At 37.8% G+C, this 20,833-nt stretch overlaps 2 protein-coding genes across 2 annotated transcripts in view; one reads left to right on the forward strand and one right to left on the reverse strand.

Annotated features, from left to right (window-relative positions):
* LOC140150180 (dynein heavy chain domain-containing protein 1-like) overlaps positions 1-20,833 on the forward strand; it is a 140,747-nt gene that overhangs the window by 80,350 nt on the left and 39,564 nt on the right. Inside the window, exons 19-27 of the mRNA XM_072172185.1 lie at positions 660-928; positions 1,639-1,714; positions 9,871-10,013; positions 11,356-11,635; positions 12,713-12,883; positions 13,308-13,468; positions 14,124-14,327; positions 15,625-15,795; positions 16,555-16,650. Coding sequence (XP_072028286.1) covers positions 660-928; positions 1,639-1,714; positions 9,871-10,013; positions 11,356-11,635; positions 12,713-12,883; positions 13,308-13,468; positions 14,124-14,327; positions 15,625-15,795; positions 16,555-16,650 — 1,571 coding nt within the window. The remainder of the gene's footprint in view (positions 1-659; positions 929-1,638; positions 1,715-9,870; positions 10,014-11,355; positions 11,636-12,712; positions 12,884-13,307; positions 13,469-14,123; positions 14,328-15,624; positions 15,796-16,554; positions 16,651-20,833) is intronic.
* Positions 18,527-20,661, reverse strand: LOC140149826 (uncharacterized). Its single transcript, XM_072171862.1, has 2 exons — positions 20,360-20,661; positions 18,527-19,909 (listed from the first exon to the last, which is right to left on the reverse strand). Exons 1-2 carry the CDS (start codon positions 20,618-20,620, stop codon positions 18,983-18,985), a joined length of 1,188 nt encoding a protein of 395 aa, XP_072027963.1. The 5' UTR covers positions 20,621-20,661; the 3' UTR covers positions 18,527-18,982.

The raw sequence follows: 20,833 nt of genomic DNA on the forward strand, positions 1-20,833 counted from the left end.
CAGTTGTGGAGTTACAGTCAAAAATGAGGGAAAACCAGTATTTGATCAATAAATCAATAACTACTTGCCTTGAGTTGCCGAATTTTTTAGTGCAGTAGTTGTAGTCTTTGCCCCTATAATATACATATCTTACCTGTCACCAATGCGCTGTAATTTTTGAGAAAAATGCAAAAATTGGCACAAAATTGGCCAGGGGTGTAGTACCCCCTTAAGCTCATCAGAGGAGGTTCTGAATATGTAATATGGGGGTCACTACAATCCAATCAACAACAAAAAAGTTAACAAAAAGCCCAAAACAAATCAACTGCATATACCATACCAATAATATGAAGGCTGTCATGTATTTGAAGTACAGACTCTGTCCTGTATTCTGCCCTGTATTTTACAAAGTTGGAGGGTCTCACTGACCAGTTTGAAAACATGGCTTTGTCTAACATTGAATTGAGTGAGCAGTGGCAGAGATTCACAAAAAAGGCAGTCAACGTATGTTCCCATGATTGTAGTAGGATGTATATCTGGACAACTAGATACACCTATTTTGATGGAATAACCAACATTGACACTGAAAATTTCTGTTTCCAGCAGTGTTATGATGTGTCTTTGCACTAATGTTAGAAAAAAATTAAATTTCAAGATATTTTTTCTTTCTCAAATCACAGCTACATCTTCATCAATACCCAATGGTATTCATCAGCCCTCACCTCCCTCATCCCCTCCTCCCTCCAAGATCCTTCAACCTACCCCTCCACCATCCTCAGGCAGCCCTCGTCCTCCAATGCCAGTGAGGAAAGACACCTCACCAAGTAGGGCTCAGGGAAGGAAGCAGCCTCCGCAAGGCAGGAGGAGGACAGTGACATTCCAACTCAATCATGTGACTGATAGTAGAGAACAAGACATGTATACAGGACCACTGATGTCTATGGATCAGGTAGGAATCAGGCGTCCCAAGTCAAAATTACTATAATGTTTCATATCTGACTTCTATATGTTACTGAGCTAAACAGCTATAGCCAACACGCTGTCTGTCTCACTCGTCCAGTCTTGTCTTTACACCATGTAGTTACATCACTGTTAAATAAGTCCCTGTCCTGCATGTAGTGTAAGATCTTATGTAGACCCATGTAACTTATTTTAGGGTGACCAAGCTTTTGTACGAGCATTGCTCTTTTTTGGTCAACCCACCATTGTATACTTCTTTATCTGCTTTTTGCCTAATGGTAAATAATCTGAAACTATAACTGGAACTGAATATATCTGCTTTGTTGGCTTAACATTGGCAAAAAAATGAGACTCATAGCATTGTGTATTGCTATAGAATGGCATACACACATTTAGGTGCAGCACCTACACTAGTTGCACGTTGCGTAATGCGTAGCTGGCGTGCACTTTAGTGAGTTTATGCAAGCGTAAGTTGGGACTTTATTGATGTATGCAGTAACAAACACTGAATAATGTTTGCCAATTATAAGCCGAACAAACTTTAGTTGTGAAATGTTTATATTAATTGCATAATTAACTAATAAAGAATTTACAGTGTAAAACATTTTTCAGTCCTAGAATAATCAATGTAAGAAAAAATAGATATAGCAATAAATTCTGCCCTTGATAATATCAAGTGTTTTTTGCAATCCCTTTTAGGTGTTGGAACCAGGAGAGAATCCCTGTGACATTATATTTGCTAAGAGTATCACATCAGGACAGGGAGATGGACGAGGTAATTACTATTATGTGTTCAATTTGGTCTATTAACAATGCGATGAGTCCCTGCCAGTGGTTGCTTGGGAAGGGCAATATATGCAGTGCATCATGGAAAAGTTTTGACATCCAAACCTGTGTTATACGACTACAACACAGGAACATATGTCATTGTGTGTTTAAATGTGTCAGTGTTTCAGGTGAATGCACACTAAAACAGCAATTTTCTTGCACTTTTTAAAAATAAGAATACCGTCTTCAAATTAAATAAATTGAATGTGTAATAGTGGAAACATATTAGTTGACAGATAATTGTCAGGATGACTCTCAGAGCATAAAATATAAACTGACAAAGATCAAAATAAGCAGGTATGTGTAGTGTTACGAGTCGTATTTGACTCAAGGCCAAAATCACCTTTTACCCGAACTCACACGAATGCACAACACAAATACACTGTTTAAGCTAACAAAATCTAAGTCTTTAATTGAAAGCAAGTTTTGTTTGGTACAATATAATGACAACAAATACACATACACAATAATCAAATATAATCACTCTTTAACTAATTAGTACTTAGCCAGCATTCTTCTTCTTGGTGATCATAAAGTTCTTGCAATGTTCTGGACGACTGTTGTAATATATCCTTATTCACTTGTCCTGCGTAAAATCAGCGACGTCCTTTGTACACTTGCATTGATAAATCATTGCGTCGTTCTCCAAACACATTCGTAACTCTTTGCGCAGTTCTCCAAATCACTTTACTCCTTGCGCCGTTCTCCAATATTAAACTCCTTGCGCTACTTTCTCCAAACTTGGTGCTATTTCCACCTTTCACACAATATCTTCGAAGCAGGATCTGCGATGCAGTTGTCCCCACTTATTTTGACAGTTGCGTTGAATCAGAATACCAGACTTCAGCAAGTCGACAGAAGAATATATTTCCTTTCTTGGAAGAAGTACGTTCTTTGACGCATTCTAGATCTTCTCCGACAACACTGGTAAATAGTAGTGCTTTGACTACATAAAATATTTCTGGTTTGCAATTTCCTTTCTTTGAAGGAATTGGACTGTAAGCATATTAGCTGGCTAGCCCAGATCAACACTATCAACTGTGACAATAATTGTGTTTACATTTTCTTATATATCAAGCAGGGGGAAATCCCAAATATTAATAGCCAAATATGATTGTGGGAATTCCCAAGCCTTAATTATAACATTAACCTTTCTCATTACATCACTTCCTGAGGGGAATCCCCTGACATCATCTTCACTTTACATCCTCAGGGGGGTTTCCAAATACTCCAAATTAGATATGATTCAACTTGTTTTGCTCAATTTGAGAGGGGAATTCCCCCACTTGTCATCACCCATGTAATTTTGTAAACAAAGATAAATCATCAAATTAAATTATTCAGGGCACATCACACCCTCCCCCTTAAAAGAAGAAAGTTTGAATGTAATGAAAACTTTCTTAATTGTTTTCTTCTTTTACATCAACTTCAACATAATATTAACTTTGAGTGCTTAACTCAACATACACAGTGACTACTTGTCACACAAGTTCCTTTTAAAGGAATTTTTTGTTTGTCAGTTGTTATGCAATTCTGGACAAGGCATCAGCCATTACATTGTCTTTTCCCTTAATATGTTTGATGTCCAGATTGTACTCTTGCAAGGTCAAACTCCACCTCACCAGTCTTTGATTTTTGTTCTTCATCCTGTTGATGAAGGGGAGGGGATTGTGATCTGTGAAAACAAGCACAGGGTATACTGTGGTACCCAAATACACATCAAAATGCAGCAATGCTAATAGCAATGCTAGACACTCCTTCTCAATTGTGGAGTAATTTCTCTGGTGCTTGTTGAATTTCCTTGAAAAGTAACATATAGGGTGGTCAATTTGATCTTCACCCTCTTGCATCACAACACCTCCACAGCCTATGTCACTGGCATCAACAGTCAACTTGAACTGCTTCTGAAAATCAGGTGCAGTAAGTACTGGTGAACTCATGAGTATTGATTTGACTTTGTGAAAAGCATTTTCACACTGTTCTGACCAAATGAATTTTGCATCTTTCTTCAACAAATCAGTCAAATGACTTGCTATCTCTGAAAAGTTTGGACAGAACTTTCTATAATAGCCAACCATTCCTAGAAATCTCATGAGTGCCTTCTTGTTTACAGGTGTGGGGTATTGCTCAATTGCTTCAACTTTGGCTTTGATAGGTTTCACCTGACCTTGACCTACAACATATCCCAAGTATGTGACTGTGGCATGGCAAAACTCACTTTTTACCAGATTGACTGTCAATTGTACTTCAGACAGCTTCTTAAACAATTGATGGAGTTGTTCCATGTGTTGTTCCCAAGTTTGACTGTAAACAATCAAATCATCTACATACGCTTCACATCCCTCTATGTCTGCCACAATTTGATTTACCATTCTCTGAAATGTTGCTGGTGCATTTTTCAAACCGAATGGCATGACTTTGTATTGGTAAAGACCAAATGGTGTACAAAAAGCAGAAATCTCTTTGGTACGGTCTGTGAGTGGAACCTGCCAGTACCCTTTCAAAAGATCAAATTTACTAACAAATTTTGCATTCCCAATTTTGTCTATGCAATCATCAATTCTTGGAATTGGGTACGAGTCTGTCTTTGAATGAACATTTGCAGCTCTCATATCTGCTACTAATCTGTATGAACCATCAGGCTTGGGAACAAGAATGCATGGTGAACTCTACTCACTACTACTTGGTTCTATGATATCATTGTCTAGCATATAATTGATCTCATTTTTGAGATGTTCCATTTTCAATGGATTGACTCTGTAAGGATGCTGCTTGATAGGTTTTGTATCACCAACATCTACATCATGAAATGCAGCATTTGTTCTACTTGGCGTATCAGGAAATATATTGTCAAATTTGTGAATCAAATTTGCAATTTGACTTTGTTGATCCTGAGAAAGATGACCTAACTTTGAGTCCAAATTAGTGAGCACATCAGAATTGTTCAATTTTACATTATACTCTTTGTGCTCCAGCTCTTTATCCTGGTCAAATGTGACATCAGAATTGTCATCTTTACTCTTGTCTACATTGGCGATTTTGTATACATCGGCATGTTTGTCTACATTATCAGTATGTTTTACTGTACACACAGGTTTTGGAATGCCACTGTCACTTCTTTCAACATACTCTTTGAGCATATTTATGTGGCATAACTGCCTGCTCTTGCGTCTACCAGGAGTCTTGATAATATAATCTACTTCACCCACTTTTGACTCTACCTCACATGGGCCATGATATCTGGCTTGTAATGGGTGTCCTGGAATTGGAAACAATACTAGAACTTTGTCACCTGGTTTGAACACTCTTTCTCTGGCATGTTGATCATACCATTGTTTCATTTTGGCCTGACCCTGTTTCAAGTTTTCTTTGGCGATATCAGTTACTCTGTTAAGCCTATGCTTAAAATTGGAGACATAATCCAACAAATTGATATCTGATTTCTCATTGAGCCACTTTTCTTTCAACAACTTTAAGGGCCCCCGCACTGTGTCTCCAAACACTAACTCAAAAGGACTAAATCCTAAAGTTTCCTGAACAGCTTCCCTAGCAGCAAACAACAACAAGTGTACTCCCTCATCCCAGTCCCTCTGAAATTCCAAACAGTATGTCCTGATCATGTTTTTCAATGTTTGGTGGAACCTTTCTAGTGCACCTTGTGATTCTGGATGGTAAGCACTTGAGGTATACTGTTCTATACCTAACTGATACATGACCTGCTGAAATACTCCAGAAGTAAAGTTTGATCCTTGGTCTGACTGTATGGACTTGGGGAGCCCCACAAATGTGAAGAACTTGGTTAAAGCTTTCACTATAGTCACTGCTTTAATATTTCTCAAGGGTATTGCTTCAGGAAAGCGTGTTGACGCCAGCATATAATTGTCAGAAGGTATTGATTACCTGACTTAGTCTTTGGTAGGGGCCTACACAATCAATAATAACCCTACTAAATGGTTCATCAAAGGCTGGAATTGGCTTTAATGGAGCAGGAGGTATTTTCTGATTTGGCTTCCCTACAACTTGGCATATGTGACATGTTTTGCAATATTCAGAAACATCTTTTCTGAGAGTGGGCCACCAGAAATGTCTCAGAATTCTTTCATGAGTTTTCTTAACACCCAAATGCCCTGCCATGGGACTATCATGTGCTATGTTAATAACTTCAGTGTGGTAGACTTTTGGTACCACAATTTGGTGCACTACCTTCCACTCTTCATCGGCAGGTGCATCAGGGGCCGCCATTTTCTCATTAGCACATCGCCTTGTTTGTAAAAACAGACAGAATTTTGTTCTGCTTCTTCTAGGGTCAATGCCCTTTGATTGATCTCTTTGAGTTCTGGGTCATTTTGTTGCTCCAGAATCAGCTTGTCATGACTTAATGGGTCTTTTATGGTTTCCCCAAGTTGTTCATGCTCAGAGGCTGTGTCATTTGTAGGGGTATTTTTATCCCCAGGAGAAGGAAGTTTATCTTCTTTCTCATTCAACTTTGACACAAATGTGTCTTCCAAATTGTAGCCTAAGTCATCAATTTGGTTGCCCTCAATTGTTTCTAATGAGGCCTTCTTACTCATTGCCCGTGTCACTGCACATGCAGGAAATATCTCCTTTTCCTCACTATTGTCATCCTGTAAACAGGGCTTATCTGTAACTATTGGGTCAGGAAAACCTTCCCCTGCCAGATCATTTCCTAGCAACATGGACACTCCCTTGACTGGCAATTCATGTCTAACTCCTATGGTTACCGGACCAGAAACTAAGTCAGATGTCAAGTTAACTTTATGGAGAGGTACATTAAGTATTTCCATCCCAATACCCTGGATCAAAGAATTACCAGCTGAACTATCCTCATTAAAGGGCAAAGTTCCTTCCAGAATCATAGACCGTGCACAACATGTGTCTCGTGACTATCTTAATGGGCTTTGGACTACCATTATCACCTAGTGATACTACTCCCTCTAACACAAATGGTTCAAATTCTTCACACACCTTATCTGTCTCCCCTCCCTTTTGTGAGAATTCTTGTTTCTTGATTTGACTGACTTGTTTCTTTGACTCGAGTGACACTGCACATCCTACAGTATTACTAGCAGTTTGCTGCTGTTTTTGTGCGTCTTGTTTGGCTTTTAAAGTCCGACACATGGTCACTGTATGTCCTGGTTTCTTACAGAAATTGCAAAATAATTGGGATTTAAATTCAGTCCCACCTGTTGGTCTGGTACCTGAACTCCATGGGGTCCCTCTACCACCAGCACTATGCTGTGAATTAGACCAGGATCTGTGATTAGACTGAGATCTCCTTCTTGTGTACCACCCTGATTTGCTCTAGGTTGGTTATGGCTGAACCTGTTTGAATAACTTCTGTTATGACTACTCGCATTCAATTTGTGAGTTAAGCCATAGTCGCTCTGCCATCGTCGCCGCATCACTTAGCGCCTTAATTTTGCTAGCGCTTTCATCCAAGTGGGTTTTAATGTCAGCGTGGACACATTTTTTGAACTCTTCTATAAGAACCAATTGCTTAAGTTGGCTGAAATCATCTTTGACTTTTTTTGAACCAAGCCACCTGTCAAACATTTGTTCTTTTACTCTAGCAAATTCTACATGGGTTTGATCTGCTTGCTTTCTTGAATCTCTGAACTTTTGTCTGTATGCTTCAGGCACCAGTTCATAGCCCTTAAGGACTGCCTGTTTGACTTCTTCATAATTGTTACACTTCTCTATTGGTAGAGCTGAGCAAGTTTCCCTGGCCTTCCCCACAAAACTACTTTGTAACAGTAGGGTCCAATGCTCTGGAGGCCATTTCAAATTTGTAGCTACCTTCTCAAAATGTTGGAAATACTCATCAACATCTTTTTCTTTGAATTTAGGCACAAGCTTTACATACTTTGTAACATCAAACCCTGACTTTGAGGAGAAACTTGATGAGTATTTGTCACCTAGCTTTGCCAACTTCTCTTGTTCAAACTTGTACTTTTCTTCAATTTCTTTTTGTTTCAAATTTTCTTCCATTTCCAACTTTTGTTTTTCAAGTTCCAATTTTGCTACCTTTTCCTTTTCTTCTGTTTCTAATTTGTGGTGCTCAAGCGCCATCTTTTCTTGGCATGCTTTTTCTTCCATTTCTAATTTCTTGTTTTCCATGTCTAATCTTTCTTGTTTTTCTTTATTTTGCATATCTAGCTTTTGCATGTCCAACTGCAATTGCATTTTCATTTTTTCCATTTCCACCTGAACTTCTAGTTCTTTCAACTTTACTGCATCCCCGATTTCAGTTTTGACCTCAAGTCATTTTTACTTTCAAGTCATAATGTTTGGCAAATGCTAATAAAGCAGGCTTCTTCAACTCATCAAACTTCGCCCAATTTATAGTTTCAAGAAACTCTTCTGCTTTGAACTCCATACTGTACTTTCACTTTTAAGACTCAGTAAATTAATGTCAACTTTTTTTACAGTGTATTTCCCGGACGAGCCCCCAATTTTGTTACGAGTCGTATTTGACTCAAGGCCAAAATCACCTTTTACCCGAACTCACACAAATGCACAACACAAATACACTGTTTAAGCTAACAAAATCTAAGTCTTTAATTGAAAGCAAGTTTTGTTTGGTACAATATAATGACAACAAATACACATACACAATAATCAAATATAATCACTCTTTAACTAATTAGTACTTAGCCAGCATTCTTCTTCTTGGTGATCATAAAGTTCTTGCAATGTTCTGGACGACTGTTGTAATATATCCTTATTCACTTGTCCTGCGAAAATCAGCGACGTCCTTTGTACACTTGCATTGATAAATCATTGCGTCGTTCTCCAAACACATTCGTAACTCTTTGCGCAGTTCTCCAAATCACTTTACTCCTTGCGCCGTTCTCCAATATTAAACTCCTTGCGCTACTTTCTCCAAACTTGGTGCTATTTCCACCTTTCACACAATATCTTCGGGATGCAGGACTGCGATGCAGTTGTCCCCACTTATTTTGACAGTTGCGTTGAATCAGAATACCAGACTTCAGCAAGTCGACAGAAGAATATATTTCCTTTCTTGGAAGAAGTACGTTCTTTGGACGCATTCTAGATCTTCTCCGACAACACTGGTAAATAGTAGTGCTTTGACTACATAAAATATTTCTGGTTTGCAATTTCCTTTCTTTGAAGGAATTGGACTGTAAGCATATTAGCTGGCTAGCCCAGATCAACACTATCAACTGTGACAATAATTGTGTTTACATTTTCTTATATATCAAGCAGGGGGAAATCCCAAATATTAATAGCCAAATATGATTGTGGGAATTCCCAAGCCTTAATTATAACATTAACCTTTCTCATTACATCACTTCCTGAGGGGAATCCCCTGACATCATCTTCACTTTACATCCTCAGGGGGGTTTCCAAATACTCCAAATTAGATATGATTCAACTTGTTTTGCTCAATTTGAGAGGGGAATTCCCCCACTTGTCATCACCCATGTAATTCTGTAAACAAAGATAAATCATCAAATTAAATTATTCAGGGCACATCACAGTAGCTCTGTATGGTTACCTACCAATGAAGTACATGACTGGGATGTCACTCCTTATGCAGCACTTCGATTAAATGGAGAAAGCATGTGTTTTACATATTAAAATCATTTGTTAAAGACTTAATCAATATAACTTCTTGGCTTCATTGAATGAGGCAATTTTAATCTTTGTTGAACGAAGAGTCATGTGTTCACATTAGGCCAAATTTGTTTTGTTGCCCTTCCAAGACAAAAATTTAAAGGGTCGGTAGATTGATCCTTTTTTTTTGTCTCTTTCTCTTTTTTCTTTCATGGGCTCTTCCTCCATTTTTCCTCCATTTTGAAAAGGCTAGTATTAACAAATGCTTGAACATTTTGCGATATAAAATGGAAATACTTTTTGTTTTTAATTAAATATGCATTTAATAAATAAAATGACTGAATAACAAATATAAAATGTCCTTGATACTGTCAAAAGTTATGGTTTCTTTTTAAAAAAAAGTGATTGAAAAAAAAATGCGACCCAAGATTTCTAATTTTCGGTCGGTCGCGGAGTGGAACCAAACATCTTTTCTTTTTTTCATTTGGTGTCATTTTCCAGGTTACATAGAATGCAGAGAGGAACAGATGTATGAGGGTCTACAGAGGACTTTGTCACAATACAATACTACAACACAACACAAGATGGAGTTGGTTTTCTTCAAAGAGGCTATTAGACATGTAGCTAGGCTATCAAGAGTTCTGGTATGTAACCTGTGTGTTATTAAGTTGATTGCTAGAATTGATATTATTTCTGTTTAATGTTTCTCTTTAAAGAAAGGGGACATTTGATTTAGAATCTTGGGCTTATATACGATTTGATCCCAATCAGACCAAAGTCAGCAATAATGGATTTGAGATTTAGAAACCAAGTATGTCAATCATGAACTAAATAGATACAGACAAACTCCAAACAGTCAGTCTTTGCATCACCCGATAGTGAGGGCCAATTATTCCATGAAATGCGTCAGGCTAAACTGCTACGCACATACTGCATATTTTTACGGACTATCGCGTAAACGCAAAGACAGGCAACGCTCTATTGCGTATACGTGAAGGCACTCAACGCTGGCATGATTGCTAGACACGGCATGATCAAACGATTGGCCCTCATGAATATACGAGAATTCACCGCATCCAATGCACAGGGACTTTGACTGTTGGAAAATAGTCTGTTTTGTGTGTCAAAGATGTGGGGATTTCAACATTGGTGAGCATAAGTACTGAGTAATTTCTGGGAATGACTTAATTTTCAACATTCCTGACTTTTGTCTTAGTGGGGGAGATCATATCCCATGTCTAAATAATCTTGGGATGCCACAACTGGAAAGAGCACTGGTCAAGTGACCCATAGATCCCAGGTTCAAATCTTGGTCCAGGATGATTTGTCTCATGAAATAGACATGCTTTTGTATGAAATGAAGAGTGTTGTCTTCATCTGAAAAGAGGTTTGTGCTCAGCTCTCACAAGGCCATGATCATAAACATGTAATCCCATCAATTCCAAACATGATGATGACTTAAATGATTGAACAGATTCATCAGGATCGGTATAGTAAACTGGTTAACAAAGTTCTTTGTATCTGATCCAGAATGTTCACTAACTTGTGTACGTTTTAACAACAGCTGTTGTCTTTATCAACACTTGATGGGTAGTGACTGCTATTGGCAACCGATGCTAGAAGTAGTTCCAGTAACTCTCTCACATTTTTGTGACTCAGGGATCAAGAAAATCCCTTGAAGGAAAACAGACTGGCAACTCCAAGATCAACACTGGAACTACTTCTAGCATCGGTTGCCAATAGCAGTCACTACCCATCAAGTGTTGATAAAGACAACAGCTGTTGTTGAAACGTACACAAGTAAGTGAACATTCTGGATCAGATACAAAGATCAGATACTTTGTTAACCATGATGATGACTGTTTCTGTGTCGAAAGTCTAACTTCAAATTGTGAAGTAAAACATTTGTGCTTAGCTGTTAAGTTAACTCTGATCATACGCACATTATGGCATTTAAAATAAATATTATCAATTGCAATCTTATAGGCAATACATGGTGGTAATGCACTTCTCATCAGCATAGCCAATGGTACAGGTCGATCTAGTCTAACTACACTAGCAGCCTACACCGCACGTTGTAAGATGTTTGATGCAACCAGCCATCAAGACCAACACAATGATGAGATGGTATATAGAGCCTGGGTAAGAGACTACATCAAGAGAGCTAGTCATGTGGCCGGGTTAGCAGGGAAACCAGCTGTGTTGTTTGTGAGGGGGGATATGCCTACGGGCTGTCTGCAAGATATCTGTGCTCTTATGAATCAAGGTAAGGTGGAGAAAAATATATCTAAAGATAGTTCATAGTCAGATGTTTTTGTGTGTGTTGTGACAAACATTGCATTTTCCTTTACTTATGAACAGTTGTATTTTGCTGGGAAAAATATTTTATTGGCCCCTGAAATCCAAATGGATTGTTAAAAATGTATTGAGATTTTGAGCATGTTTTGCAGTTGATATGGATTTCAACTGGAATACCCCATTGTAATCAACTCATCCTGCTCTAACCAGAGAAGATGTAATAAAGAGGAGGTTGATCAAGCTATCCTCAAACAAAATATGTGTGAGACCGCTCATTCAAAGTAAATGATGAATCACCCTATTTAGCTGCTTTACAATAGAATACCACAATGGGGTTTGAACCCGGGATGGGTGTGATACACAAGTTGCAGCTAACTGTTTTTAGGGATAGGTCAGTGTGTGCATGTCATCATGCCATGCACACCATGCATGCAGACCCTGTCATCTTGTCAGATTTCGGATAAAATATGACTGAAGTTCCATGGCAAATTATGACTTTTGCTGCTTGTTGCCGCTTTCAGCCTCTATTATTTATGATAAAGAATGTTTTCAATTATCAGAATATCTTTATTAGGTTTGCAGGAAATGACAGGAAAATACATAAAATAATAAAATAGAAATGATCAACAATCATCACCTCTCTAAAAAATCCTAAAAATTTCTTCTTTAGAAATTTATATATTTACAAAAAAAGGGCAGATTTGGGGGAAACTTGATTTCTTTCTTGTATTATCCATATGTGGTATTCCATCCAAGCAGCAGGTCCTTAACACACGCGTTTCATACTTTTGAACAAATTCTCTATAGAAACATTGGAAATATTTCCAATTCTGAAGTGAAAATCGGTCAACCATGGGCGGTCACACATATAACATCATAGGATATTTCAAGTGGATGTTTAACTACTTGAGAATAAAGGACTACGAATAGATGCGACAGGATTACCTACAGGATTATCTCAAGGATATAATTTTGTTGACCCTCCTCTTTATTACATCTTCTCTGCTCTAACTTTTACATTTTCATCTTCACTATCTCTGTACAGGCACATGTCCAGATCTATACACACAGGAAGAACTGGACCAGATATCCACTCAGATGTTACCAGGGTCAAAGGTCACAGGTCAAAGAAGTCAACGGCTTGAGATGGCTCTGGAGAGGTTCTACAAGAAAGTCTTGTTTAGCCTGCATGTTGTAATAGCATTAGATTGTACAGGTTAGTATAACATACAAGTTTGGTTATGGAGACCATATCAGTAGCATATTTATTGTTATATGAGCCTGAATCATTATTTTCACAGTTTATACGGGGAGAGACAAATAAGAAAATGGAGATTCTTGATTACTCTGGAAAAGAGAGCACGCAGTTGTAATGGCTTTGGTTCACAATCACAAGGTAGCTTATGGTCATGGGTTCAAATCTTGGTAGAGGCACTTAACCTTGCTTGCTTCATCCTACCCAGATGTTATAGGAAGCTCTTAGGGGATAATAACTACAATCTAAATGCTGAGAGGAAGTCCTCTACTGTTGTGCGCTGATGTAATTCACTGGCAGTGAAATGATTGTTGAAATGTATTTATTGATACCTCTTTAGAATGTTATAAATGTGACAACTGTTTTCTTTCATTTCATTTTCTAGCTGGATCCATAAGTGAAATCCACCAGAAGCTCCAAGAGTTCCCTACGTTATTGAATGGTAGTTGTTGTATAGATATCTACAGACCCTGGAGTCATGAAGCATTGGTCCATGTTGCTGAACAGTGGCTTAGAGTACCTACTGCTGATGTACATACTCTATTGGTGAGTTAAGGCCAGTGCATAGTCTGATGTTTTTCCAGATGTTTTCTATGGTTGGGTAGGTGGGTGGTGAGACAAAGAATTGAATGTAGGAAGGGCGAATGGAAGTTGTATGCCCAGTGAATATACAAACTCTTATAACTTTAATCCTGAGAGATGTTGATCATGTTTCATGAAACGGTGGGGGAGTTTCTTACTGTTTGATAGAAACATATACTTATTATTACATCAAACTCATTCGGAATCAACCTATATTACCTATATCTGTGTTTACTGAATTCTAATTTTCAGGTGTTATTTCAGTATTTTAGATGATGCCATTTTATCAAATGAGCCATATTAAGGGTGGTCTTAACTTTGAGAAATTTGCACCAAAAATGGTCAAATTTCAAATATTTTGGGTGAAGTTGGTCAAAATCCAAAAAATAAAAAAACGATTCCTAGATATTTTTATCTAGTTTTTAAATTTTTTGGCCCAAGAATTAATTTGTTATTGCTACATTGACTAAAATTTGGACCAAAAAAACAACAGCGTTTTTTTGGATTTTCTCCAAAAATGAGTATTTTGGCCCAAATTTGACCTCAGATGAATTTATCAAGTCTTTGCCATTCTAAAAAACCACCCTTAACTAATAAGATATGATTTGTTTTCTTTCAGCCATACAAAGTCCCATGGTCATCAGAAGACATAGATTCTGAGGTTACAGCACTAAGTCATGCTATGGCATACATGCATCAAACAGCAGTGCTCAATGTGCACAACATATACCGCCAACCATTCAAGCTGTTCAGTCCTCTAACTTATCTAGAGTTTATTGACTTGTTCAAAAACATAGCTTGCAAGATTGGTAGGGATGAAAAGGTAAGACAGTTGGTAAATGATGAGGAATTTTGGGTTTATAGGAGAACTTGCTATCATTGCAGAAAAGTGACTTTTTAAATTAGTTTTAAAAATGTTTTAAAAGGTGGTGTAAAGTTTTCATTCTTTTGCAAAATGATAAACAGAGGTTAAGGTTTGCAGATTTCAACTTGCCCCCTCTGGTGTGAAATACCACCATAAGATTGACTTGAATCTCTTGCATTGCACATCCTTTAATAGGTCTATTTTACACCAAATTCACATCCATTATGGTCCAGTATATGATGTGATCTGTAAAAACCCTTTTTTTTTATAATTTTTTTTTCAGTTTATGAGCAAAGAAGGATTAAAAAAAAAGAAATAATTAAGAGTTTTAGCCTTTTTATCTTTAAAATAGGATCATGCGACATGTGAAGAGTTTTCTCATACAGATGAGTCCTGTTTCTATAATTATAGAGGGAGACATCATTTTTTTGCGGTGTAAAGCTGTTTTTACCATAGTCGCTACCTGTGCATGGCAAATTATGTAAGGCAATTCACTGGGTTATATAGAGGTGTATAGGTTGTCTGGTTTTTACCAGTATGTGGAAATTTTGACAATACTGTAACCCAAGTCCTATAATAAAAGTTGGAATTTAATAAAATAGTTTGTGTCTGACAATTCTGTCAATCAAACTCCAGCACAACCGCTGATTGGTTAGTATAGCCATACAGTGGAAACATGGCATGTTGCCTCAGGGGATCGACGCTAAGTCAGGTACCGCGTGAGCAAACTCAAAATAGCGCGGCGTACACAAAAGAAACTTTGCACAGTAAGATAAGCGATGTCGCCAGGTCTGTACGCTTTACCGGCATCAGCTGAATTCGAGTACGCTTAGAGGGCACAGGCATGGAAAATTCCAATCTGTGTATTAATAATCTAAGAGTATAGCATACAAGGTAGGTGCCTTCTCTAGTTACACGATACTTACCTATCATGGGCATGGGGATTTTCATTGACAGGATTGTGAGGTGCAAACAAATTTCTTTATTTGTGGCTTTTAATATAGATCATTGCATTATTCTGTAACAGTTAACAAAAGGTTGCGTTGCATTTCGTTATGAATTTGGCAGAGAGACGAATTACAGTTTACTATCAGCCATCCCTATCTAACATGTGGAGTGCTTCAGGCGATTCACCGAGGACAAATAGCAATCGAGTTTTTTGGTATTGTTTTATCTAACAGAGGGTGATTACTGCTTAAACCTTTAGGTCATATGCCATGATCACAATGATATGTATTGTTTCTCAACTTTCCAGACAACCATCAACAAATATGAGGATGCCCTGGACAAACTCAATGATGCTTTTGATAATATCAACAATTATAACAAGCAATTGCTGCGACTGAGACCCCAGCATGAACAAGCTGTAAAGACTGCTGAGCAAAGACTGGCCGAGGTGGAAGAATGTAGGGCTATCTTAGCTGCAGTAAGTACTAGTAGGATTAGTTATGATTATCTAGTCAGTTTCAACACATAGTAGCGTATGTGCAGGACAAATATATTCAGTATCCATATATACACACAACACAAAAGGAAAGTCCACACTATTTTGAGGGATTGCAATTTTAATTCAACTGATTAAAGTACAGTTAGCTACAGTTTGATACCACACTTGTGTTAAAAGAATATATAATCTGTTACTTTGTGAAAAGATATGCTACAATGGTTATCGACCATGCAGAATGCTCTGGTGTTGGATTTTACCAATTGATCACACACACACTCACCCCCACTCATTGAAGAGATAGGGGTGAGAGAGAGAGAGAGGGGCAGACATTCAAGAAAGACTGAGACACACATACACCCCCCCCCTACTCGCACAGACAGGAAAACATGGACCTCAATGATGAAGCAATAACTTTATCCTATATAACTGAGGACACACCCATCCAATATTAATCGCTATATCGTGGACCTAACCCGAAACACACATGATTCATACTTTCCAACTGTGACCCTACCAATACCCCTCACCCAGTGGAGCTGTAGCATACATATTTTTACGTTATTTGAATATAGTCATTTCACTGAGGACTTCCTCGGTTGTTGTGTGTCCATGTTTATTCTGTTTCACTGCTTGTGTGTATCCTCGTTGGATGGACATACAAATGCACACCCTCATTCCCACACCCTCACCCTACACACAAGAAGTTAATATATCACACATCTTTTCTTTTTTTTTCAGGCCAGAGACGATTGTCGAGAAGATGAGAAGGATATAGCCAGCATGCAGGCTCCACTTGATGACATGAAGGAACAGGCTCAGGCTGAGCTGGATAAGGTAGGTCTTTTATCATGTGACAAATTCTGATCCACTCAAAACAAAGTTGGATATTTTGAAAATTGAGTTAGTACCATTACTAACTTGCTCAGTAGCTGATGAGCTTCCTGATGTTGAAATCCCTGGTGTACTTGGTGCCATTTTCTTTATGTTTATTATTATTTTTTTCCTTCTTTTTTCTGCTCCTTACTTAAGCCTAACGCATTTCCTTGAATAAATGTCCCTGGGGGCGTTGCATTTTCTAAATGGGGGCGTTTATTAGAGGTCATTTTGAGAACGATAATTCCCATTAAAATCATTAGGTAAGTTTTTTAAAAACTCACACTGAAATGACGATCTATGAACTAGAAACATTGACTTCTGGTTCACTTTCGGGTTTCCGACCATGATTTTTGCCAATTATTGACGCTATTATCGAACATGTGAGCAACATGGTAAGCTTACTACACAAGATAGCATGGAAGTATCTGCATTCTTTGAAACATCTTGGTTGAAAAAAGTGGTGGAGGCATTTATTTGAGGGGGGGGGGCGACTATTTGAGGAAATATGGTATACCTCAATTTCATTATTGCTGACTTTGATGGCATCAAAATAGTAAGAATGCAACAAACAATTTTGGTTATGAATTACTTCTGGTGTACAGGGAAAAGAAGAACTACGCATCGCACATTAGCACAATTTAACATGAAATTACAATGGAAACATAACATTGCCCATTTTCGGAATTTTCAACATCCTAAAAAGTTTTTCAAAAACAGTTTCTTTACACTTCTAAACTGTTTTAAAACATAAATGAAGTGATACAGTAGAGAAACATCCCAAATCACGTCAAGCTTTTTTTTATTAAGCTAAGTAGGCCTATGTTAGCATGTTTAGACTATGAACTTTAAAAAAACAGAACCGTTTTCCACAGAGTGTAAAAGGCCAAGCAAACAAATTTATTTTTTTGCCTAACCATGCCATTCCATGGGTTCATGTATAAAACAGTTCACTGCCCTTTGTACTTGGGGAGTCTGGCATGAACGGCAGTCTAGATCTAGACGATAATTTCTGATACAAATAACAAATGATGGTTATTGTTACAGTAATAATAATAATAGTAATAATACTCTACAATGGGAATTTTTTGCAGGGATTTAATTTTCACTGCTAATCTGGCAGCTGCTAAGGCCTAAAAAATTGTTTGATTGGCGTAACCCAACCGACCCCCCCAAATTAATTTTTTTTTTTAAAGTTCCAAGGGCCTTTATCATACATAATTTACAGCTTAGGTGTAAAATTGCTGACCGACCTACCCTAATTTTTTTTCATGTTACACCAATCAAACTATTTTTTAGGCCTAATTTGAAACCCTGTGAAAATATTTTGAGCCATGGCTGCAATATTTGGCTGTATCTCCTAATCACAAATAAAAAAAACCAAACACATATAACACAAAACCGTTCAGAACAGTTTAAATCGTGAAAAAATTAACCTGCAAAAAATAACCTGTTGTACAGTAATAATAAAGGTAATAACATGCCTTATGCTGGGGAACCAGCCTCAAAGTGCATACAATAGGAAGATATTTCCAATCAAAGTACCATAATGCAATGAGAACCTAGATACATATAAAATATTATCAAAATATTCAGTGAAATATATTGCATACAAATTAGGCAATAACATACAAAATTTATTATAACTTGACTAGCAAGATATGTCATTAAAGGGGTTATTAGTGACTAGCCAAACTAAAACACCTTACAATAATGAAATGAAAATATAGGCAATAAGATATAAATTATAACTTGACCAGCACGATATGTCATTAAAGGGATTATCAGCCAGCTGCTCACCTGTCCTGCCTGAAAGAAACATGTCCATTTTTTTTTACATGTAACTTTGGTATTTATATATCGGGACACGCCGCTGGTTAAAGTATCTGGTTACAAGTGTACCAGACAAAATCATCCATCTGATGTGCTACCAAAGTGACAAATACTGGGACATACGAGTATGCTCAAATATTGGCAATTATAATCCTAAAATGGGTCAAATTAAGGCTAATTATGGCCTAAAACAGGTCAAAAGGAAGATGGACATTGCAATTTTAGTCAATTGTATCCAGGTCAGTATGCCACTGTTAGTTAGATTGTCAAAATTTCAAGGCATCCGTCAGATGAGCTGGTTAGGAAAGCAGCTCGTCCAATGACAAAATACAAATCTCATTCAAAAAGTTGGCCATTGTTAGTTAACTTGGCCAAATTTCAGGGCATCCATCAGATGAGTTGGTTTGGAAAACAGCATGTCCAATGACAAAAAGCTTGTCTACTTATAAACCTTGCTGAGCTAATTTCTCAATGCATAAATGCTACAACTCATACTCCAGTTGCCTACAATTAACTTTGTCCCATTTGCTGTCAATGCAAGGCATGATAGGTTGACATCATGGATTGGAATACAGCCTAGGTATTGACCTGATACTGTGTAGCAAAGTATTTCACATTTCTCAGACTTGTTTACATTAGTTATGAATATTGTATCCCTGTAGCAGTAAATGTCGTAACATTTCCATCGTAACTCATCTGTAGGATGCTTGAGCGTGTGTAGGACCTGTCCTGTGTTGCTTACTATCTGGGGAGGTTTACCATCGTACCGAGGTGTTACAATGATTGTGTCTTGTGATGTTACACCTTGATAATATGGTTGGCTGTCTACCTTGATACTGGTTACATAGGACCCATCTTGTGTATGTTTATTTATATGCATTGACTTAATATCCCCAACGTACACATGATCTTTAGCATCTATTGCCAGGCCACGTAAGCGTGGAGTTATAGACAATCCCTGTTGACATGGGGATTCCCACTGACCTTTGAACTTACAATCTACATTATACATTTGTACACAATTAGTTTTATTAGTCACAAAATAAGTGCTTCCATCACAGCTGGTAGTGATTTGCTGTGGGTTTGACTCCTGTCCTGGTTGCAGTCCTTGTGTAGTATCCATGCTGCACTTATATACCCCTTCACTGCTGAATACTTTGACCTTTGTAGATGTATCAACGATGGCGATATCCCCTGTAGAGTTAACTGTGACATCTCTTATATACATTGTAAGCTTACCAGGTCCATCTAAACCAAAACTTCTCTCCAGCACCCAAGGACCAGCTAGGATTTGCTTCTGCCAAGTATGCACTGGTACTGCTGGTGTTAGTGCTGCCTCTGGTACTGCTGGTAGTGATGCTGCTGGTGCTTGTTTAAATTCAGTTATCTAGTTTAAGATGTTAAAAATGGGAAGGCATATGAGTAAATGGATTTAGTTGAGAGTTTAGAACAACAAGTGGCTATGTCGAAAATGTTTCAAGTTTAAAAGTTTTTCCAGCAAAAGCAATTATTATTCTCCAATTTCCTTGATATAAATTTTAAACATATGACACAGACAAGCTGTGATGTAATGCATGTTTGCTGGACATTTTGGGTACCATTTAATTCATTCAGATACGCTATATTATAAGCAGAAAATGTAATTGAATAACAGTTTGAATACTTCTGCTAATGTACTCCTATGAAAAGTGCATTATGTGCATTAATATATTGAGTAATGGATACCAATGAACACTAAAAGAATTACTTTACCTATTGCTAGAAAAAAGTGAGAGGCAAATGGAATTATATGAAGGGGGCTTTAGTTTAAATGGGTTAATTTTCAAGAATCCCTTACCACATAAATAATGTGTTCAATACTTGGCCTTTTATGCCAGTTTTCATCCCAGCACTGCATCAGTAGGTCAGCTATTGGTTGGGGCATATCAGCAGGGATTGGTAGCCTTTCTTTATCGTGGCAGACTCGCCAGGAGATGACATGATATTCTAATCCCTTGAATGGAAATTGTCCCGTCCATAGCTCCCATATCACCACAGCTAACGCGAAAATGTCATAGTTTGGAGAGAGCTTGCCAAGAGTAAACAGCTCTGGCGCCATCCAGTGGTGGGATGCCCGTTCTGTTGCATTGCTGATTGTATTTTCAACAACTCCTCCTATACCTTTGTACAGCAGCCAACCGTTGTTAATCCGTGATGAATCCACACTTTTACTGTAGCGTATACGCGAACGCGAGCGAGACTACGCGTAACGCGAGAGCGCGTAAAATTCGTCACGCCTGGAACCTATGTGCGTATGCAAACTTTGCCAGTT

Source organism: Amphiura filiformis, chromosome 4 (assembly GCF_039555335.1).
Source record: "Amphiura filiformis chromosome 4, Afil_fr2py, whole genome shotgun sequence".
Classification (NCBI taxonomy): Eukaryota; Metazoa; Echinodermata; class Ophiuroidea; order Amphilepidida; family Amphiuridae; genus Amphiura; species Amphiura filiformis.

Coding starts and splice junctions, on each gene's coding strand:
- LOC140149826 (XM_072171862.1), bottom strand. CDS start 20,620: ATGGCGCCAGAGCTGTTTACTCTTGGCAAGCTCTCTCCAAACTATGAC. Junction 19,910..20,359: donor TTGAACACATTATTTATGTG/GTAAGGGATTCT, acceptor ATCTTAAACTAG/ATAACTGAATTTAAACAAGC.